This window comes from Eufriesea mexicana, unplaced genomic scaffold (genome assembly GCF_001483705.2).
Source record: "Eufriesea mexicana isolate 0111107269 unplaced genomic scaffold, ASM148370v2 scaffold4744748666, whole genome shotgun sequence".
In the NCBI taxonomy this organism is placed as follows: domain Eukaryota; kingdom Metazoa; phylum Arthropoda; class Insecta; order Hymenoptera; family Apidae; genus Eufriesea; species Eufriesea mexicana.
The window spans coordinates 4,123-24,212 of record NW_016908168.1 but is presented as its reverse complement, the minus strand read 5'-3'; the positions used below and the strand labels follow the sequence as shown (position 1 = coordinate 24,212).

General features: G+C 36.1%; 1 protein-coding gene across 1 annotated transcript in view; it reads right to left on the bottom strand.

Annotated features, from left to right (window-relative positions):
- Positions 1-16,107, bottom strand: part of LOC108552666 (collagen alpha-1(XV) chain-like) — a 177,286-nt gene extending 161,179 nt beyond the window's left edge. Inside the window, exon 1 of the mRNA XM_017907319.1 lies at positions 15,615-16,107. Within this exon, the coding sequence (XP_017762808.1) occupies positions 15,615-15,625 (11 nt within the window). The 5' untranslated portion in view covers positions 15,626-16,107. The remainder of the gene's footprint in view (positions 1-15,614) is intronic.
- Between the last annotated feature and the right edge of the window lie 3,983 nt (positions 16,108-20,090).

Below are 20,090 nucleotides of genomic sequence, written 5' to 3'. Positions count from 1 at the left end.
CAGTTCACGGTCAGTCTTAACATGGAGTGCAAAAATAAGCATTTTCGACACATTTTACTTTTTTATTTTCATAAAGGCAAGAATGCGGCTGAGGCTCGCAAAGAGATACGAGAAGTTTATGGTGTTGATTGTTTAACAGAACGCACGTGTCAGAATTAGTTTAAAAAATTTCGTTCTGAAGATTTTTCACTGAAAGATACCCACAACGTTCTGGTCGACCTTCTGAGATTTACGCACTTGGTTAAGTCTTTTGCAGATAAGGACCAGAAATTCTATGAGCGCGGGATCACGAAGTTACCAGAAAGATGGCAAAAGGTCATCGAATAGAATGGAAGATATTTGACCGATTAAAGTTCATTTACTGTATAGAAAAAATTGAGTTTTATTTCACACTAGAAAATCGAAAGTACTTTCTTGCCAACCCAATAGGTGCATCGAATGAAAATTCTTCGTTCTTTTTATTTTTTATTCAAAAAATAGGATTAATGGAAACCGTGATTGAATTCGTGGCAAAACTCAGAGGAATTTTTACCATCGGGCTGGGGCCATTTTGGTTTCGGTTTGGAGTCCCTGAAAGAGGAGATAGGTGAGAGGATGGCTACGTGGGTTTAGTGTTGCGTAATATGTGGATTGTAGAAAGTACAGTAGAGACGAGTTTTGCATACTAAAGTAGGAGAAAGAAGTCCATACCTGTGCAGTACGATGTTTTCAAACTGAGTACTAATTTCTTGTTTACCTTATATAATTTTAGGGTCATCAAGTTAGAAGATTTTGTAAACACTGATGTATTATAATAGAGCTATTAGTATTAATTTATTTATTTTTCCTTTATTTTATGGCTCCTCTGTAGGGTTACGTAGGATTCTTCCATTTAATTAGCATTTAGAATTATCTTGAAATAAATTTTACCTAATAGATTGATTTATTAATTCCAATTCTATTCTAATTTTGTATAATTTACTATAAGATTATTAAACTCCTACAATATTTAGTTAAAATAGTTTTACAATTACAATTACAAATTTTTACAATTTTTTCTCCAAATTTAAATAATTAATTTCATTTTTAAATAATTCAACAAGTTCAGCAATTTAGAAGTTACCTTATGATTAAAGTTACAGCATCAAATGCTTGGAATCAAAAGTCAAATCAAGGATTAAATTGTAAAGCAGTTTGTATCTTCGATCATCGAAAATCCCACGGATTAAGTTCCATCAGTGCTTGAATTCAAACTTTCCTTTAATACTATCGTTAACATAAGCTCCTGTTCAACTCAATTACCTAAGCATTACGGTTTGAGGATGATGTAACGTAATTAGATATTAAATACACGATCGATAAAATTAAATGCACGATAACGTTTTACCAAACGTGTTTCTCATTATCTTAACACGAGTATCATGTTTCTATAATTTATTTTTAATTATTGTAAATTACATTTTTATTTAGTTGTTTACTCATTTATTTTTATCAATGTATTAGTAGCGACGTGATTTAAATTTAATAAAGCGAACGAAATATTGACCAGAAAGAATTTTAATTAAAATAAAGCTCTTAATTTCGATATAATGCTAAATAGATTAAATTTATCTGATATATAGAGATTCGAGGAATTTGTAGGACAAAATAATTGGAATTTCGTGTAGAACGAAAATACATCATGTTGATAAATATTGGAAAGCTATCCATCTTCCAATATTAATCCAGACATTCCAGCTTTGGTAAAAAAAATATATATATATATATTGCTTACCAGCCACTAACATAGAAATCGAACAATTTTTTCGATTATCATTCATGTATCAAATATTGCACTCTTAATTATAAAACGTTCAATTGTGAAATTTAAATCTACAATTCTCTACATTGCAAATAATATTTTGAAAGAATTCTTTCAATAAAAATTTTACATTTTAAATTTGAAATTTAAAAATTTTCATCTTTTTGAAATCAAGAGATGATAAATAAATTTTAATATTTATCAATTAATTTGATTCGATTATTAAATTTTAATAATCAAATAACGTTTTAAATTGGAGTATAAAATCAAAGAATATTGTTTTACTTTAAAAACATCAGAGTGTCAGAATTTTTCATTACCAAACCTTCAACAATTTCCAATATTACAAATATTCAAAAAATCAAACAAACCAAAATAGACAGCTACACGATACATCAATCAGAAATACCATTTTCAAACTCTCGTGTCATAAATAATAAATACAAATTAAGGAGAATAATACTCCTAAAATGTGTTACATTCCATTACACGTTACCGTGAGTTTACAAATAACTTTCTCACCTGTGACTACCACCGCGAAGCATAATCAGCCATCGAAGTAACATTCGGGTCTTCCTGAATTCGTGGAAAATGCGAGGTGTGTCGCGATAAAACTTGCACATCGGTGATAAAGCCAACTCATTTGGAGGCGCGGTTAAAATCTGTACTATTTCGAGGCGTGTGCTGAAAAGCCGTAAATTGCAGAGTTAACTTTCGTTCGCCTTCGAAATGTATTCGCCGGGAAAAATGTTGTTAGAGCGGAATGGAAGCGATTCGATGCGGGAAAAACGCAATTCGACGAGGACGCGGATATACGCTGTCGGCCATTTTCCGCAATTTACGATACCAGTGACAACGTGCGTGTGTTTCCTCGAGACTCAAGACTCGCATCGAAATTGCTTAATACAATCACCAACACCCACGTGCTTTCTCCGCATACGAATAGCCTCGAGAAAACTCTGCTTTTGCGAAGGAATAATTATTCGGTAAATATCCAAAGGAATACAGTCAATTCGTGAATTGTGCACGTAAACAAGTATCCTCCTGACAAACTGATGAAACACAATTCGATGTGTGTCGAAAATATTTTAATCTCGAATTAGTGACGTATCTTTCTGCTATAGTATTATATGTATATATATATATAAAGTGGGCCATGTAAAATGACCATTTTAATTATCTTTAGTTATTTGGTTCTGTTTGTATTGGTGACACAATAAAGAATTATTTTATTCTGAATAGTAGAATATTAAAGATTGGCAATGGGATAACGATATTCAAATTTTGTTAAATTAATTATTTAATGGTATTAAAGAGAGAAGAGAGGAACTTACTAAAAATGAAAACTGTAGGAGTAGTCATTGTTAAGTTGTTCACCCTGTATAATATAATGTAATATTTACATAGCAAATGGTTCAATGCAAAAATGTTATAATACAATATTATTATTTATTTTATTTAAGAGAGAAGAAAAGATCTTACTAAAAATGAAAACAGTAGGAGTAGTCATTGTTAAGTAGTTCACCCTGTATAATATAATGTAATATTTACATAGCAAATGTTATAATACAATATTATTATTTATTTTATTCTGAATAGTAGAATATTAAATATCGGCAATGGAATAACGATATTCAAGTTTTATTAAATTAATTATGCTACTAAAGAGAAAAGAAAAGATCTTACTAAAAATGAAAATAATAAGAATAGTCATTGTTAAGTAGTTCACCCTGTATAATACAATGTAATATTTACATAGCAAATGGTTCAATGCAAAAATGTTATAATACAATATTATTATTTATTTATTTTAATTTATTTCTGAACGTAAAATTCGATTGGTTGCATCACAATTTTAGAGACACCCTGTGTATACGTATCTATGTCATAACTAAAACTACTAATTTTGAGAACATAAGAAACATACAACACACATTACATAAATAGAAATTCACGAAAATTGGGTTTGATATTAAGTATAAAAATAATAATAATAAACACAGTATTTTAAATAACTAAATAATAGGTAAATTCAAGAACTTCGACAACACGTCCCATTAATCACCTGTTAATCATCCTGTGCTACAAATTTCTTCACCCAACCATCCCTGGCTATTATACCTTCACCTTCTTTAATTTCTCGATTAATTTCATTCATCGTCTCCACGCCCCCCGCATTCATTATTCATGAAATCTCCCAAATCCGATCGTAAAATTCCACTAACGGCTCCGCTCTCGTTGCCGTTGAAATTTCGTTTGTCAAGCCAAAGGACACGTTCTTCCTCAATGTCTAACCAACCCCCGATTCTCGAGTCCACGTCACGTTTATTCTCGCGATTTTTGAACCTGACGTTTATTCACCGCCTCTTCGTTTCCGTTTCCATCGTGAATGAAGACACGAGTAATTCTTGCTCCCCTTGAATCGAATGGAACAAACGTACGTTGCTGACGAAGAAAGGATTCTGTGAGGATGATAGTGTGTATGTCGAGGAGGGAGGAGTGTTTGGCCGAATACACGTGTGAACGAGGGATGTTTGGTTTGGAGTGTTGAAGGCGTGAAGTGTTTGGACCTAGTACTCAAGTGGGTAAGTACTTAGTTCAGGGGACTTTTCGATCGAGAACTTCAAAAAGTCCACCTTTTTCACGTTTTTCTATGCTATAATGTTTACAGAATATGGATGATAGATAGGTGCCAAGAGGAATGACAGTGGAGTTGTTGAACGAGTCAAAATGGCTGACACTGACGAGAGATGATACTAGAAAATGACTAATTTCATACTTTTCCTTTAAATTATTGAAAATATGAAATTTCAAATTTTTCTTCAAATTATTGGAAATATGGAATTTCAAACTTTTCTTCAAATTATTGGAAATATGGAATTTCAAATTTTTCTTCAAATTATTGAGAATATGGAATTTCAAACTTTTCTTCCAATTATTGAAAATATGAAATTTCAAATTTTTGGAAACATGGAATTTCAAACTTTTCTTCAAATTATTGAAAATATGGAATTTCTTTTGGCAAATATTTACAATCTGAAGCTTTAAAAATCAATTTTTTCGTGTTCTTTAATTCCTGGATGTTTAAAAACTATGTATAATAATTAAGTACCATGGGAAATGTCACTAGAATTATTTAACGAATCAAAATAATTGGTTTTATACCTCCTGTGTTTGTAGTTATTAGAAATATGTAAATTCTTTCAGTAAAATTAATTTTGGTTTTTATTCAAATAGAAATAGATTTATTCCATATAATACTTTATAATTTTCAGAGTTTCTGTGATTTAATTATGAAGTGATATATGTTGGAAAAGAAAGGAATGTGCATTTGTAAATCGAATCTAGTTTTACAGGAGAAGATCAAGACTGTAGGATACTGTTGACAAAAATACTGGGATATTCTCATATTATTTGTACAATTTTATAAGTATTAAGCTATTTAAAGGGAAGGACGAATATTTGAAATACGGGATGCTTTTATTGTTAGAATAAAAAGGTAAAGAGCAATCAGCGGGTTTGAACAAACGTTTGCACGGAGGCGAAACAGACGACTCGATGATATTTCTGCGTGTCGCAATTTCTTGCCTCATCGTGTGTTAATTACACGTTACATGGGATGGTAAAGTGTATCTGAGGAACGATTCTTATGTTAATCGCGACTGTAGAAACGTGAGATAGATGGTAATGGATAAAAGGTTGAGTGGAATACTTGCTCGTGGTAATGTAGATTTCATGATGATTTTCATAGTAGGGACTAAAGGTTGAATAATACCGTTTCTCCTCTACTCGTGAATTTTAATAAATATTGGTGAAAATATCGTTTTCTTACTTCTGTTTGAAAATTTTATGTTACTTATAGTTACGTATTTCAATGCTATTCGATATTAGGAATATTATCGTATAATAGTAGTGATATTATTTAAATAACTTTAACCCTTTGCACTCGACGATTTTTTCGATACAGGAAAAAAGTAATTCGAAGACTTGCTGCCATAAAGTTAAAACGATAAATAAGAAATCGTACAGAAATTGACATAGAATTATTTTACTTTGATATTCCACGCATCGTTAGGTAATTGTAAATTTGATATATTAACTAATATCCATCGTTGGAATTTGATTAAATGGCGACTGAGAGGCACCTCTCTAGTGCAAAGGGTTAATATCTGAATGTAATTTAAATTAGTAATATTATCCAATATTATTCACACGAGTATGTTCTTCTTTACTTTATCAATTATTATTTTTCTTATTTTAATAAGAAATTATATTTTCCTATTTAATATTATTTAATATTATCATGATTTATTGACCATCAATGTACATATATGTGCCTGTGATTATGAAAGTGGTCTAAGTTACTTATACTTGATTCTGAAATATTAAAAGCTTCGGACTTTAAATACGTCATAAATTATAAAATTAATTGCAATAAAGCTACAAACTCTATCTAACGATTCAATTCTTCACTGTTTTGTAGAAAATAAATATATTTTATCGTAATATAAATGAAAGCAACACGAAATAAATAATAAAATCCTTCCTCTTAAGTCGATCACTTAGACCACTTTCATAATTATAGGTACATATATGGAGTATAATTATATCTTATAAATTATACTATTGCAGTAAAATATTCGTATCTTGGATGGTAGCCCTTCCTATTTAGATAATAGCAAGATGACTCGGAATTAAATTTTATTATACATAGTTTTTAAGATTCCAAAGTGATATATTGCTTCACAATGAAGCTAATGTATAACGGTATTTAACAACTGCTAATTGACTTCATTGAAAGAATTCGATTCTTTAAAATGCTGCGTTTAATGCGAATTCTTCAATTTATCGCCAATGAGCACTAGTTTAAGAAAATTGCCTGGAATTCTATGGCACGTGGAACATTTGTGAAGTCATTCCAGGAACATTGCAATCCATATCCATTTAAGATCTTGAACTTTCAATGCACATTATGTACATTAACAAACCTAGATCTACCACAACCTGTATAATAAAATCCTTTATTTAAGATCTTAAATTCTCATCTTAACACAACCAATTAATTTTTCCTAATTAAATTCTAACAAATCCCAGATTCACCTCAACAAACACAATAACGAAATTTAATATTCAAGATCCTCGAATTTTGTTCTACATAATTAAATATATACTAAATACAACTAATACATTCTCGTACCAATGAATGACATTCATTCTAAATCAATGTAAACATACTTACTATCAATCAATCAATTTTTCAAACTATCAGCAAAACCTAAACCTTAAATTCACCTTATTAAACATTAGGACACAAATGTAAATCTCAAAATTCCCCAATTATTCGAAACCTACTACATTTTCACAAAATACCTCTATATGCATCTATGTACATTTACAAAATTAATATCTAAAATTTCCAAAGCAAATTCCTAAATACACATCCAAGATTCACACGAGCACAACACATTCGTGAGTAAAATAAATAAGGGATTGATATTAAAACTAGGTTTACTGACGCTATCTGTATACCTATTTCTAAGGACACCTGTCAAATTGACAGGTAAAGGAAACCACCATTTTTTTTAACGATTAGTTTAATTTAAAAAAAAGGGATGCGTTTTGTCCTGGGCCTGCTAGCGGACTCATCAGTAAGGCTACTCTAGCAGGCCCTGCCTTAGGCCAGGGATACTTAGGTAGCACAGGAACTACTATTTAAGGGAAGCCGAGGCTTCACCAAGGACTTGCAAGAAAGTCCTCGAACCTCCTTCAAATAGGAATCCATCTATTGGCGAGGGTAAGAACTTGGTCGCTACAAACTGTTCGTTTCACGTCCTTGCACCCTTATTTAAAGCTTACACTCTGTCTTCTTTCATACTCGTGATCTCTTTCTCAATCACGCTTTTCTCACGCACTCCTCGCAGCTCTCGATGCGCCACGTACCCTAAACATTCAGGCACCTTTTGCTCTTCACTTGCATTTGACACTGTTATAAATTTCCCGTTCATACGATCCTTGCGCCCGGTCACTCATCCATCTGCACGCACTCCAGATAACACTCTGAACACTCGAGCCAAACCCGAGACACCTGTTTGTTATCCTTTATTTTCGAGGAACGGCCCAAGTGTTCCCATGCGATTTACAGTCGTACCTACGCAAAAGGTACCGTCACAGACAGTGACCTTATGCCCTAATCACGCCACGCTTACCATTCCCACAATATTTGCAATTTGTTTACATGATAGCAGTGAACGTGTTGAGGAGATTTTTAGTCAAGACTTGATGCTTTGATTGGTTTTAAAAGGGTATCGTGGAACTCGAAATGTGTCTGTTTCTCACTTCCGTAGGGTGAATATGTTTTACCGATTGTTAATTTTTGAAATTTAGTAAGAGGGAGTGGTGTTGAGCTTAGAGATATTTTTTCAGTGGAACGGTTTTAAATTAGTTCAGGTTTTGTAAGTAAGTTACGAATTGCGAATTCGGTGGGTGGCTGTGTGTTTAGATGATAATGCGATCAGTATGAAAATTTCTTTTTCTTCGTATTATTAATGAAATTATACCAGAATGAAAAATTTTAGTAACACTGTATTTACGCATAATGTTAGTATAATATTTCCTGAATCTTCCTTTTTCGTTGTCAGTTCTAAGACTTCACGGACTCGGGGGGCAAATGGAAAAGTCGAGCGCGACAGCTGTCGAAGAAAATCGCGTAAAAATCAGGGCGCAATGGCGGAACAACGCTCGGGGTGGTTGGACGCGAACGCCTGTTTGGAACAACGTTAACTGGCAAACAAAGCCGTTATCGCGTTTACCCGTTAGATCTAATTTTCAGCCGGTGCATCGGCTCCGCGCACAGCGATGAAAATTGTCCGTTTTCATTTTCGAATTTAATCTCGCGTAGAAACAGCCCCCGATGGCGCGTGCACGCGTATCGGCGCTGGCGCCCCGCCCCATCCCTTAAACGCTGCACCCACGTAACGTAAAATAGACAGCCATGAATAATTCGGTGTTTTCAATTTTCCAGAAACCTTGGCCGGTGTGCAGTAACGGGGCGACACCGGCTGAACTTTCGAATAGTTCTCGCTCGAGAAAACGGTACAAAAGTTCCGCGCTGACTCGTCGTATGGAAATAAATTATTCTTTCCCTTTCAGGAACCTTTGCAGGCTGCAGCGAGAACGTCGCTCTCTCTATCAATTTTACAGTGAATTGCGCCGAGAGAACCGTCCTTTCGAACTGTAATTGCTGCCGTGAACACGAGGAGAACGAACAATTTTTCGAGTTCACGTTTGAAATTACTCACTTAATAGCTACGATTTTTCCCTTTCTTTCTTTTTGCCCTTTCTTCAGCCAGAGGTTCTATTGGATTTTTAGATATGACGAAGGTTGGTCATCTCGACATGTTGGGCTGTAGATCATTTTTTGATATGTAAAGGAGGAAGATTGGTACGCCTGTGTTTTGACAGGATTTAGAAAGTGTTTGAACATTGGTTCTCTTTCCTTTGATGTTTTATTGGTGCTTATATTTGTAAATATGTTTAAAATAAATAAAAATGAAGAGTAGAATAGAGAGTATTGTCTACTTATAGCCTTTATCACAGTAGGTATAAATGGTATGATGACTCTTGTATATTTATCTTTTCATTATTCATCAGCAAAATTAATTAAGACAATAAATCATGTGATAATGGTTGACATATATTTTTAATATATATATCAATATAAAATAAATTATGTATAATATGTAAGAAAGAATGAGTGGCTCGAGTATGCGTGTAATGAAGTTAGTGTCGTATAGACTGTGTATGTTTATGTAATGAATGAAAGAAAAGAGAAGAAATGTTACAATTTAGAATTGATTGAGAGAAAACGTAATATTTCATTAATAATTTTTACCCTAAGTTATGATATTGTTTAATAAATATCTAATATTTTCATTTAAATATAATATCCGCGACTAACAAATGGAAAAGAACCCAGAAAATGATATTTATCTTTCCAAAAAGAAAGTAATCAGTACTCGATAACAATAAATTCATGGAATCATCGATAATGATTTACACGACATCAAACTCACCCAAACAAAATTGCCAAAATTTTCCAACTCCAATATAAAGTCCAATACCAAACAAAAATTGCAATTTGACTCGCAGGGCGTCCAATCAATCTCGCATCAAACCTCTTCAAACCCACCACCCTCTAACCAACGAGACCAAACAGCAAAAAGATCCCCCAGAAAGAACGCTTGCAAAATCCCTATAATACCCCGAATCCCCATCAAACGTCCTCAAACTCCAGCAAACCATAATCTCCAGAATCCCAATTCCCCGACTAATCCATTGCCCAGCACGAATTCTGGGCGACCCAGAGGGCCGAAAAAGCACCAGTGAACGGTCGTTGGCATCCTAGGGTAGCCTCGGATCCCAGACGCAGCTAGAAACCCGGTATCCATCGCGCGTATTCGCGCGGATTCGCGCGGCGAGGAATCCTCCGCGGGGGCTGAAAATGGATCAGGCGGCCATTTGCCGGCGGCGCGGAAGGAAGAGCAGCGCCGGGACACGTTCCTAGATTTTATCTACGACTGCATGTAGAACAACGCGCAACACGGTATTCCGCGTCGCGCTTACGAGCTTCCCGTTAAAGCTGCCGCGGCACACGTGCGCCGAATGCAAGCGTACTCGTAAATACACTCCGCGCGGATTAACACGCGGCCGTCACGTGGCACGTGTGTTGCACCCTTCTCTCACCCCCTCGGCCGCAATCTCTCCTCTCTCTCGTCCTCTCTCCTCTCCTCTCTCTTCGACCACCCTTTCCCTTTCCCGCTTTCTCCGCCTGCGTTCCTGGCCACGTCCCGCGTCTTCCTTCTTCCTCCTCGCGTCTCTCTCGGTTGCATTCGTCGCGGTTGTAGGGTGGCCAGCCGGAGAATTCCAAAAAGAGCAACGACGTGAGTTATGTCGTCGAACCGAAAAACACGGCAAGTGCGAACGCCACCTCGACCCTCTTCGAGGCCGCCAGGATTAATACCGCGTCACGTAATGCACCTACGATGCCAGGCTTAATGTGCACTTTTTATCCTCCCTTTCTGAGTTTTTTCTTTTTTTTTTTTGGTTTCCTAGGTACTTTTGGTTTGGCTTTCGGTGGCTGATTTTCCCCCGCTTTTCTGCGAATTTTCTTTCTTCCTTCTTTTCGAGGGGTGTCAAGAGAATTTTGGAATATCACGATTGAAAATAGTCGCGACATCTATTTTATATAAATAATGTTAGCTTTTTAAGAATATAAGTAGCGCCATCTTGGTTTCTGTCAGAGTTTCAGGCCTAAACCAAACTATTTCCTTCAAGTCCCTTCTAGAATTCCCCGATTATACTTCAACGCATGTTTTGCTTCCTAAGTAATGGTTGTTTGCTTTCTTTGATGTATACCTTTTGCTACTGATTGCTGCTTTGTACTTATCCTTTTTGTATTATTTTATGAAATTTTGGAATGTGACCAGTGGTATTAGTTCTCACAATCGTTCTTCATAGTGGTATCTAGGTCTCTATCAGAGCTTCCTGTCTAAACAGACCCTGTGGTCCTTTTTGTTTCAGCAACCAGTGCGTATACACTGAGTATATGTACAAATTGTTTGCTTCGAGTACATCCAATTATTCTTAGATTATTTTCTTACGTATATTTTGGTTTCCTGGATAGGGGCTGTTCTTTTTCTTGCCTCGGCTGCTAGCTTCTATTAGCAAGGTGCATGCATGGACGCTAAGAGGTATGCTGGAGACAACGTGTAATGCGAGGCTGGCTGCTTGTACGATGCTTGATGCACTGCTATGTTACCTTTGGTTCCTGGGTAAGGTTTGGACAAGGCTCGATGTGTCAGGTGCTCTTTCGAAGGTAGTTTTCGGTGAGATTTTAATGAGAAAGTTGGTGGATGAAGGTTTAAGTGGGTTCTAAGAAGTTTGTGTGAGTTGGAGTGAATGGACTTGCTATTCTTTCTTCGTTTTTCTTTCCCTTTAAGTGCAATATTGAATTGGCTATGGTGTAATTTCCGATTTGTGTACTTTCTTCTAGCTAAAAGCCTTCGTTTTATTTGCAAGTTTGCGTTCTCGAAATTTGAGAATATTCGTAGTGTCGTTTGAAGAATTTTTGGATGTTTTCTTTAATAGAACTTAGAAATCACGTTATATGTTAATAGAAATTCCTAGTTGTGAACTGATCATCAGGTTGTATGTTAATCTATCATTAATTACATGTACCTTCAAAATGTAGCTGATGTAGCTCGACAAATACCCAACTACCTCTGGAATAATACATTTAGGTGAACCTTTAACTTGATCCACCTTCTGCACGATGTATTTTACATCGAGGTCGATCAGATTCAAAGTAGGATGTATGATTAAATCAGAGGAATCGAATGGCTTTTAATAACCGTTTCACCGTATTTACTATTAATAAAAGATCCCTCGCGAAGGCAGAGAATAGTAAATAAATGTCACGAATGGAAAACACGAATATCGTGATCTCGTTTAAGAACACAGCCCACATTCATTCTTATTTTATTCCCAACGAAAAGTCGACTGCATTGAATGAGGATTATTAAAATAAGGTAGTACCAATTATCAAGGAAACGTGATTAATACCTATCTCGCTTTACACCATTTAGAAAATAAATTGATAAATTAAATAATTAGGTAATTAGGAAAAATTGATCAAATAAAAGCGCAGTAACTATACAGCACCTGGTAAAAGCTCGAAATAAATGTTTAAACATTCGAAGAAGACCTGATTTTGTAATATTTAGTAATGGAATGAATTATTATGAGAACAAGAGGGTGAGTGACGTGGTGCAGAAATGACGAGAAAATAGATAACGTTAAGAGTGAGGGTAAGAATAGGTTAAGGCTGTTTATAAGACTAGTAAGTGTTAAAATAATTATCGTATGGTGAAACGGAACTTTACAAGTCCGAAGGGAAATTAATATAATATTACTCATAGGTAGTTTTAATTCTTGCATAAGTTAGCTGTGTTATAAATTATTCGTCTGGACTATACGATTAATTAATCTTCTTGTGTTCTTCTGATTAATATACATATTGTCATAAATATTTTATTAATGACAAATCGTCATTTCGTAATACTGTGACAATTATTTCTGTCATATACCTCGCTAAAAACATTATTCCCATAAATATCGTTCTTACAAATATTTCATAAAAATATTATTTTTATAAACATTAGCTTAAAGGTATTACTTTATAAAAATACTTTTCTTAATATTATAAATATTACTTTATGAAAGAATAATTTTTTGAAATATCGCTTTAAAAATATTTTTCCATTTTTTACAATCGTGCACTAGCTCGATGTAAAATTAATGTTAAATGGATGTGAAAGAGTCAAGGAAACGCGAAACTCAGGTATGCTTTATGGGATCCAGGCTAGGTCGTTCGTGGAAACGTACCGGCCCGATTATTATAGACGACTGAATTTCCGTTGGGACGATACGTGAACGTAGAGAGATTTTAGACGGAGAATGGGTGTTCCAGGAGGAAATCCGGTTATCTAGAAGTGCGACTGAATATTTAATAGCTTGCATAATCGATAAGAGAAAAATGAAAGGATATTTCTTCTTTTCCATACTTGTTATAAATTCAAAAACTGTTGTAAAAGAAAACAGATACGTGCTAACTTTTCTGTGCACGGGGAGATTCAAAATTTCAAATTACATTTCAGATCGTACAATTTCGTGTGTACATTTTAATTAACATCCGAAGGAATAAAGTTGCTATTATTAGATTCCAAAATTTATTACTTTGGAGCTTAATTACTCGTATGTAGTCATATATCCAGTTGTTATTTGACTATATTATATCGTGAATTTAAAATACTCGTTTGTAAAGTAAAGTATGGTTTTTGAATATTTACTTATTTATAGTACAAGTAATACTTTGAAAATTAAAAAAAATTTTATAATAACTCACATAAAATTCCATCACATAAAATAGTATTTTAATCGTAAAAGCCTCTGGTAATTAAAATTTCGTTTGCTCGTGGAAAGAATTATGGTAATTGACTACAATTCCTCTACACCAATACCTAGAAATAAATTACTCGGATATAAAAATAAATTTTGTACAAAAATCCCATCGTATCAACCTTCCAATAATTAAATATAACTAAAGTAATAAAAAATAACTGACATCCCACAATTTTCTAAAAAGAAATAATACAATTAACAGTAGTATCTTCACACTAACACCTAACAACAATCTCTTACCATCAAGACAAAGATCCCCTTAAACAGGATCCCAGAAGCAAGTAGATAAACCATAAAACGAAAGAACTCACATAGCTGCTACTCGCACATACCATATACAAACAGCAGAACCACGTATACCTAAACCATGCCTCGTAAGCATCGATCAAAGCACCTAACGTTCGTCGATCAAGAGCAGCCAAGGGAAAATTTTCAGCCTTACAATGTCACTCGAGCATCCGCGAGACAAGACGGCAAACATAACAGAGAATCACGAGGCAACAAGGTAATCAATGACACGCGACAACGGGAGCAAACACCAGGTAGGACAGGATGCGATTTCGGGGTCAACGACCAGAAGAAAGCGTTTCGTTTGTTCCATTCATGGCGGTGTGTAAATAAAGACCGAGTTACGTCGGTGACTTCCCGGAGAACGAACGACCGTCGATTTCTCAGCGTCCAAAAGCTCGTTACCATCGCGGCCGATTGCAACACGCGTTACCCTAACCGCGCCACGAGAAAACCACTAGGCTCCGAGTCCTCGCGTTCACCCTCCAGGGTGGCTGAAAACTCGACTAGGTGAGAAACCGCGGAATCAGCCAAGTGGCTGACCTCTCGGCTAGCAAAGCCTACCTGTGGCTCGTTCGCTTTCGTTCGACCCCTAATCCTGACAGTCTCTTTGATTCGTGTCCTCCCGTTGGCCTTTGGCGGAGGTTCGATAGGACACACTTGTTGGAAACTGGAAATTGGGTGACATTTGTGTTTTGGAAGAAGAGTAACATTCCTGGTGCTCTGTAGGAAATTTTCTTCGTTTCGTTGAATTCTAATGGAGGGTTGACGAGAGACACTTGTTGGAAATTGTAAATAGGGTAATGTACATTTTCTGTAGTATAAACGTTTCATTCTTGATGCTCTATTGTTCCGTGCTAAAAATTTCTACGTGTGAGATTTTGTTTAGGAAAGAGGAAAGTCGTTAAAACTTTAATTGCAGGTTTCGTGTGCTCACAGGAATGCGTGGTAGGTCATATATACACGATTTTTCGTGAAAAATAGGAAATTTTTTTAAAATGTAGCTTTTGAATAAAATTTTCGTTACTCAGAGTAGATGTTGAGAGTCATGGGGATCGTGGCTTGATACGGAGTATGGATTCTTTTAGTTTGACTGTGAGAAAAGTATTTGAAGATTGATGAAATAATGGCAGATATTTCTTGGTGGGTATTTAAATATTTATAGCGGAGTAGTTGAGCGTATGTATTTTAAATTCTACTCGGATGTTAATTCGGAATATATGGATAAAACAAAGGTAACGAGAATGGTTAACAGTGATATTCGTTCCACTAAATAAATAAATCTGTCATTCATGTACTTTGTACCATAATTTGTGTTACAAATTAGACATGGATGTTGCCAGGAGAAGTGTCGATGAAAAGCAATGCTCGCGAGGAAATGAAAACTATTCGAACAGCGCAGAAAATGGAAGAACGCAAAATAGGGGAAAATGTTGAGAAAGAAAGAGCGAGAGAAGCAAACACCAAAGCCACACTGTTCCAGATGATAAATCCCACGGCAAGAGTAATTCGTGAACGCTCCACTTACCTAGGCCGCATGTTGAGTCATTCCATCTGACTTGACAGGTGGTTAATCTCGCCCCCGTGGGTCTCTCCCTCGAAAACGCAGCCGCTGCTCTCGCCTTTCCACCGACTTGATCTCCCAATACAAAGAGGTCGCTGATACCTCACGGGATACACACACCGCGACACCGGGTCGGCTAGACCTTCGGCTTCGTGCCGCTCGAATCAACCGATCGAAAGCGGAAGTTGAAGTTCAATGCAACGAGGTCGGGGTACACTCGATTTCAGCTCGATAGCCGCTGTGCAAGTGGCCGACGGTGGCGCCAATTTCCAAGGTCGCCCCTGAGAGCAAGGTCAACGCACTTCCGGCTCAGATCGGCACCGAAGATCTCCCTGCGATCCTCCAGCACACGTTCCGGTATCGAACCGTTTTCCCCGTTTCACTCTCGACAATCACGCCGCGAGGACCAATCGCGTTCGACCACTCTGCAACGTCGTACCGCTGACAACCCAATCGACTCCACGGTCCACCACTCACTGACAACAGTCCCTTCGTGACACTTGCCGCTTCCTTCTCGATTTTTCTCCCTCCTAACCTCCTCCTACTCCGCGGCTGCCGGCACAACGTCGTACTAGACGTCGTCACGCTGATCTAGTCCCTCTACCCCCCCTCTCCTCTCTCCGACCACCCGCCTGCCCCTCTTTCTCTAACCGTCCACGCTCCCGCCTTGACAATAACGAATAATGATCTAGTCCCGTGCTACCGTTTCCACCTTTTCCATCCACGACTTCGTTAAGTCCGTGCACGCCGACCAAAGCACCAGCTGACAAGCGTGCCGACAAACGGACGGGGATGAAACGACGACCGGTTCAGGTGGTCAGTGGTCCAGACCCAACGAACTCCACGCTACTCTGCGTGGCTATAAACCGACGGCGAGCTACCAGCCGGTGGCGGCCGATTCAAATTCGCTCCCCACGTGGCGGCGACGGCGTCGTCCTTGCGACTGCCATCGGCACGACGCCCGGCGCCGGGCAATGCGTCGCCATCTTGCGGCCGCCGGCTAAATCCGTTTTAGTCAGCCCGCCACCGCGACGAAATTGCACCAGACGTTTTCGTGCCTCCTTCCATTTTTTTCTCGCCCTCTTCCCACCGTTCTCGTCTGCATCCCGCGCCGTTCGGCTACGCCGGTTTCCCGGCCACCTCGCGAGTCTCGCCGACCAACCAGGCGTGCCGGAACGATTCCGAATCGATGCTATCGATACACTTGCTCGCGGTGTTTACCGAGCACACGGCTCCCGGTACGCTAATTGAGTCTGTTGGAAGTCCAGTTGCTCCACTTTGTTTCTTCGTTATTTATTTTCCTCCTTTTTCTATCCGTCTCTCATTTTTTCCTATAACTGCGTTCGCCGTGGAATAGGTTTCTGAATTTGTATCGAGGAAATTAATGAACAATATATCCCGTGACTAATTTTTGTTTTGCGTTAAATTGGATTTACGTATGTTGCAGATGGCACTGAAAGCGTAATATTCCTGTCACGCGGCGATTACTTGGTTGTAGGAAATTGTGCTCTGCAGTGGAAGGGAAAAGGAACGGAGAATTAATCTGTTTGCGGTCATCACTATGCATTCAGGGTGTGAATGTGGGTATATGTACGCTTTGCTGATAACCACCGGGAAAATTGCATGAATGAGTGCGATAATGAGGCAAATGGTGTAGAGAGGAATTATTTGATTTTTTGGTTGGTCGATGGTAGTTGGTCGTCTCGTGCATGTTTATTATTGATCAGGTATCGGATTTATTAGTGGTACTTTGCGATTCGTGACGCGTGTTCCGGAATGTCAAGTAGATGACAACAGTAACGCGTATATTAATGCCAGTGAGTCATTAATAAGAGAGATTCAGAACGAAACTGGAATACTAATATTACTGGAAGGAGATATGATGTACGCTACTGCGCGAAAGGTCACTTGTGATATTCATGGCTTATGAAAGAAAACAAAGTGATAATCTGCTTCGCTACTTTATTTCCTCGATTTTTATTTTTCCTTTGATTAGGGATTCGCGACCTTCTCGTATTTATTCTCGTTAGTAAGAAAATTTAATTAAAGGCCTATTTGTTTATAGTAGATAAGGAGACTAATTTAAATTAAAGGTTAAGCTAGGAAGTATAAAGAGATAGATACTTTATAAATAAAATTAAAAAATAGAAACTGTTAGCATTAATATTAACATTCGTAGAACGTGTTGTGCAATAATCAGTTTAAATTTATGTTTGTTGAAGATTAATTAAATTAAATTAAGTTATTATAATGTTATTTGTCGATAAATAAAATAATTCCTATAATTCTACGATTAAATATAGAATCTTTCTTACATTTGTGTCACAGAAATTCTCGTAACAACACAGTTGTCATAACCATATTTGAACTTATCGTTATCTCAAAGCACAGTATACTTCAGTTCTAAACCTGATTATAAGAGTATCAAACTTAATTGCCAATCAAATTTTTTAAATTGTTTCCAGTAATCTGCACGATCCTATACCGTTATGTAATTCCACGATCTGAACTATGTTTGCCCCTATAACTATAATTCCTATAATTCTATGATTAAAACTGCAACTTTCTTGACACCTAATAATCTTCAAACACTATCATAATAACTTAATTACCACAATTGTATTTGAACCCATCAATATCACAAACTACAGTGCATCAACCTAGTTTTAACATTAACAATGCTAATGGGCAATACAATTTTCGAATTAATTCCAAATTTTTATCCAAGTCTATATATATTTTTGTAACTCTCTAATTTGAATTGTAATTATTATACATACAGATTTCCAATTTTAAACACTATCATAATAACTTAATGATAGCCAACATATCTATATTTATCAGTATGTCAAAACATGTCTTCATTAATAATTCTAATGGGCAGTACCATTTTCGAATTAATTCCAAATTTTTATCCAAGTTTATATATCTATTTGTAACTCTCTAATTTGAATTGCAATTATTATACATACAGATTTCCAATTTTAAACACTATCATAATAACTTAATAGTAGCCATCGTGTCTAAATCTATCAGTATGTTAAAATACGATATTAATTTCAATTTTAATGGCTAATAAAATTTGTTTAATTAATTCCAAGTTTCTGTGCACACTCATAACTCTATAATAATATTCCAACCTAATCTAAATCTATAATTCTATGATCTTCGCTATGAACATAATTTTTACAATTCTGCAATTAAAAATTCCACGATTTTTATAAATGAAACGAGTTTAATATAAACGGGATACAAATTATCACCGCGCTAAACAATTGTTCGTTAAATTATGTGAGAAGAACAGGCAGTCACCTAAAAGCGGACGTGACGCGTTCGAGCTGATAAAGGAACAAGCCTCCTCTTTTCCGCCTGTTTTAATCAGAATTCTATAACGGGATCATTCGTCCCACCCAGCTAGATCTTCTATTTTCACGTTCACGAGACCATCCATTCTTACAGCCGAAAGATAAACCTTCATGATCGAGTTACGTCAACGCAACTCACGATGACTCCTTCCTGTGCACAAGTTGATGTAACATGGCGATCGGCAGCTGCCCGATGGCTGCAATTATTTTTAAATATGATCCCATGAACGTCAAGGATTACGAGAAGATTTAATGTCACATTCTGGAGAAATTGTAACGGGTTTTTAACAACTCTTTATAATAAGCTTCATTGCTCTTGGGACAACATTCCTTATATCGCAAGTTATTACATGATTTTTTTGACAGTGCCATGAATATTTTAAAACATTTGCTGTTTACGTGGAACTAATATTTAGAGATATTATCGAGTCAACCGAAGAACTAAGATGCAGAGACTTTCATTAAAAATTTAAAAAGAAGAAAATGGAAGTTCAATCTTTTAAAAATTTTGTTCTTCGTGTGAAAATTAATATTTAGTATTTAGTCAGAAGAAGGATAAAATTCTTATATTCTTTTATAAAATTACCAAATACAAAGAAAGTAATGATACTATTAAATGAGAAGGTAATTTAAAGATTTGTATCGAGAATTAAGAAAACAAAACAAAACGTGATTGAATTGAAGATGAGCTAAGAACTATAATAAAATTAAATGGAATTATTGGAAAAAGGGGTAGATATGAATTGATTGGAAAACATTAATAGGTGTTAAAATCTTTAAAAATTATTTAAAATTATTATTATTGAAGAAAGAGGAAGTAAATTTATATGGAATTCTTGACTAGTTCTTCTGATGCACATAAAACTCGATATGTTAAAAAGTGACGGAAAACTAGTTCTGTACATGAAGAATAAAATTCACACTTTTTACTGTGTTATTTATTGCTCGTTGCTGTCGAGATTTCGAGAATCGCATGTAGGTCACAAAGAAATGTGAAGTTATGACTTTTAACGCTTGACAGAGATGCAAAATCGACATGGCGATGTTGTTAACCTGTTACCTGGGGAGAAAGAAT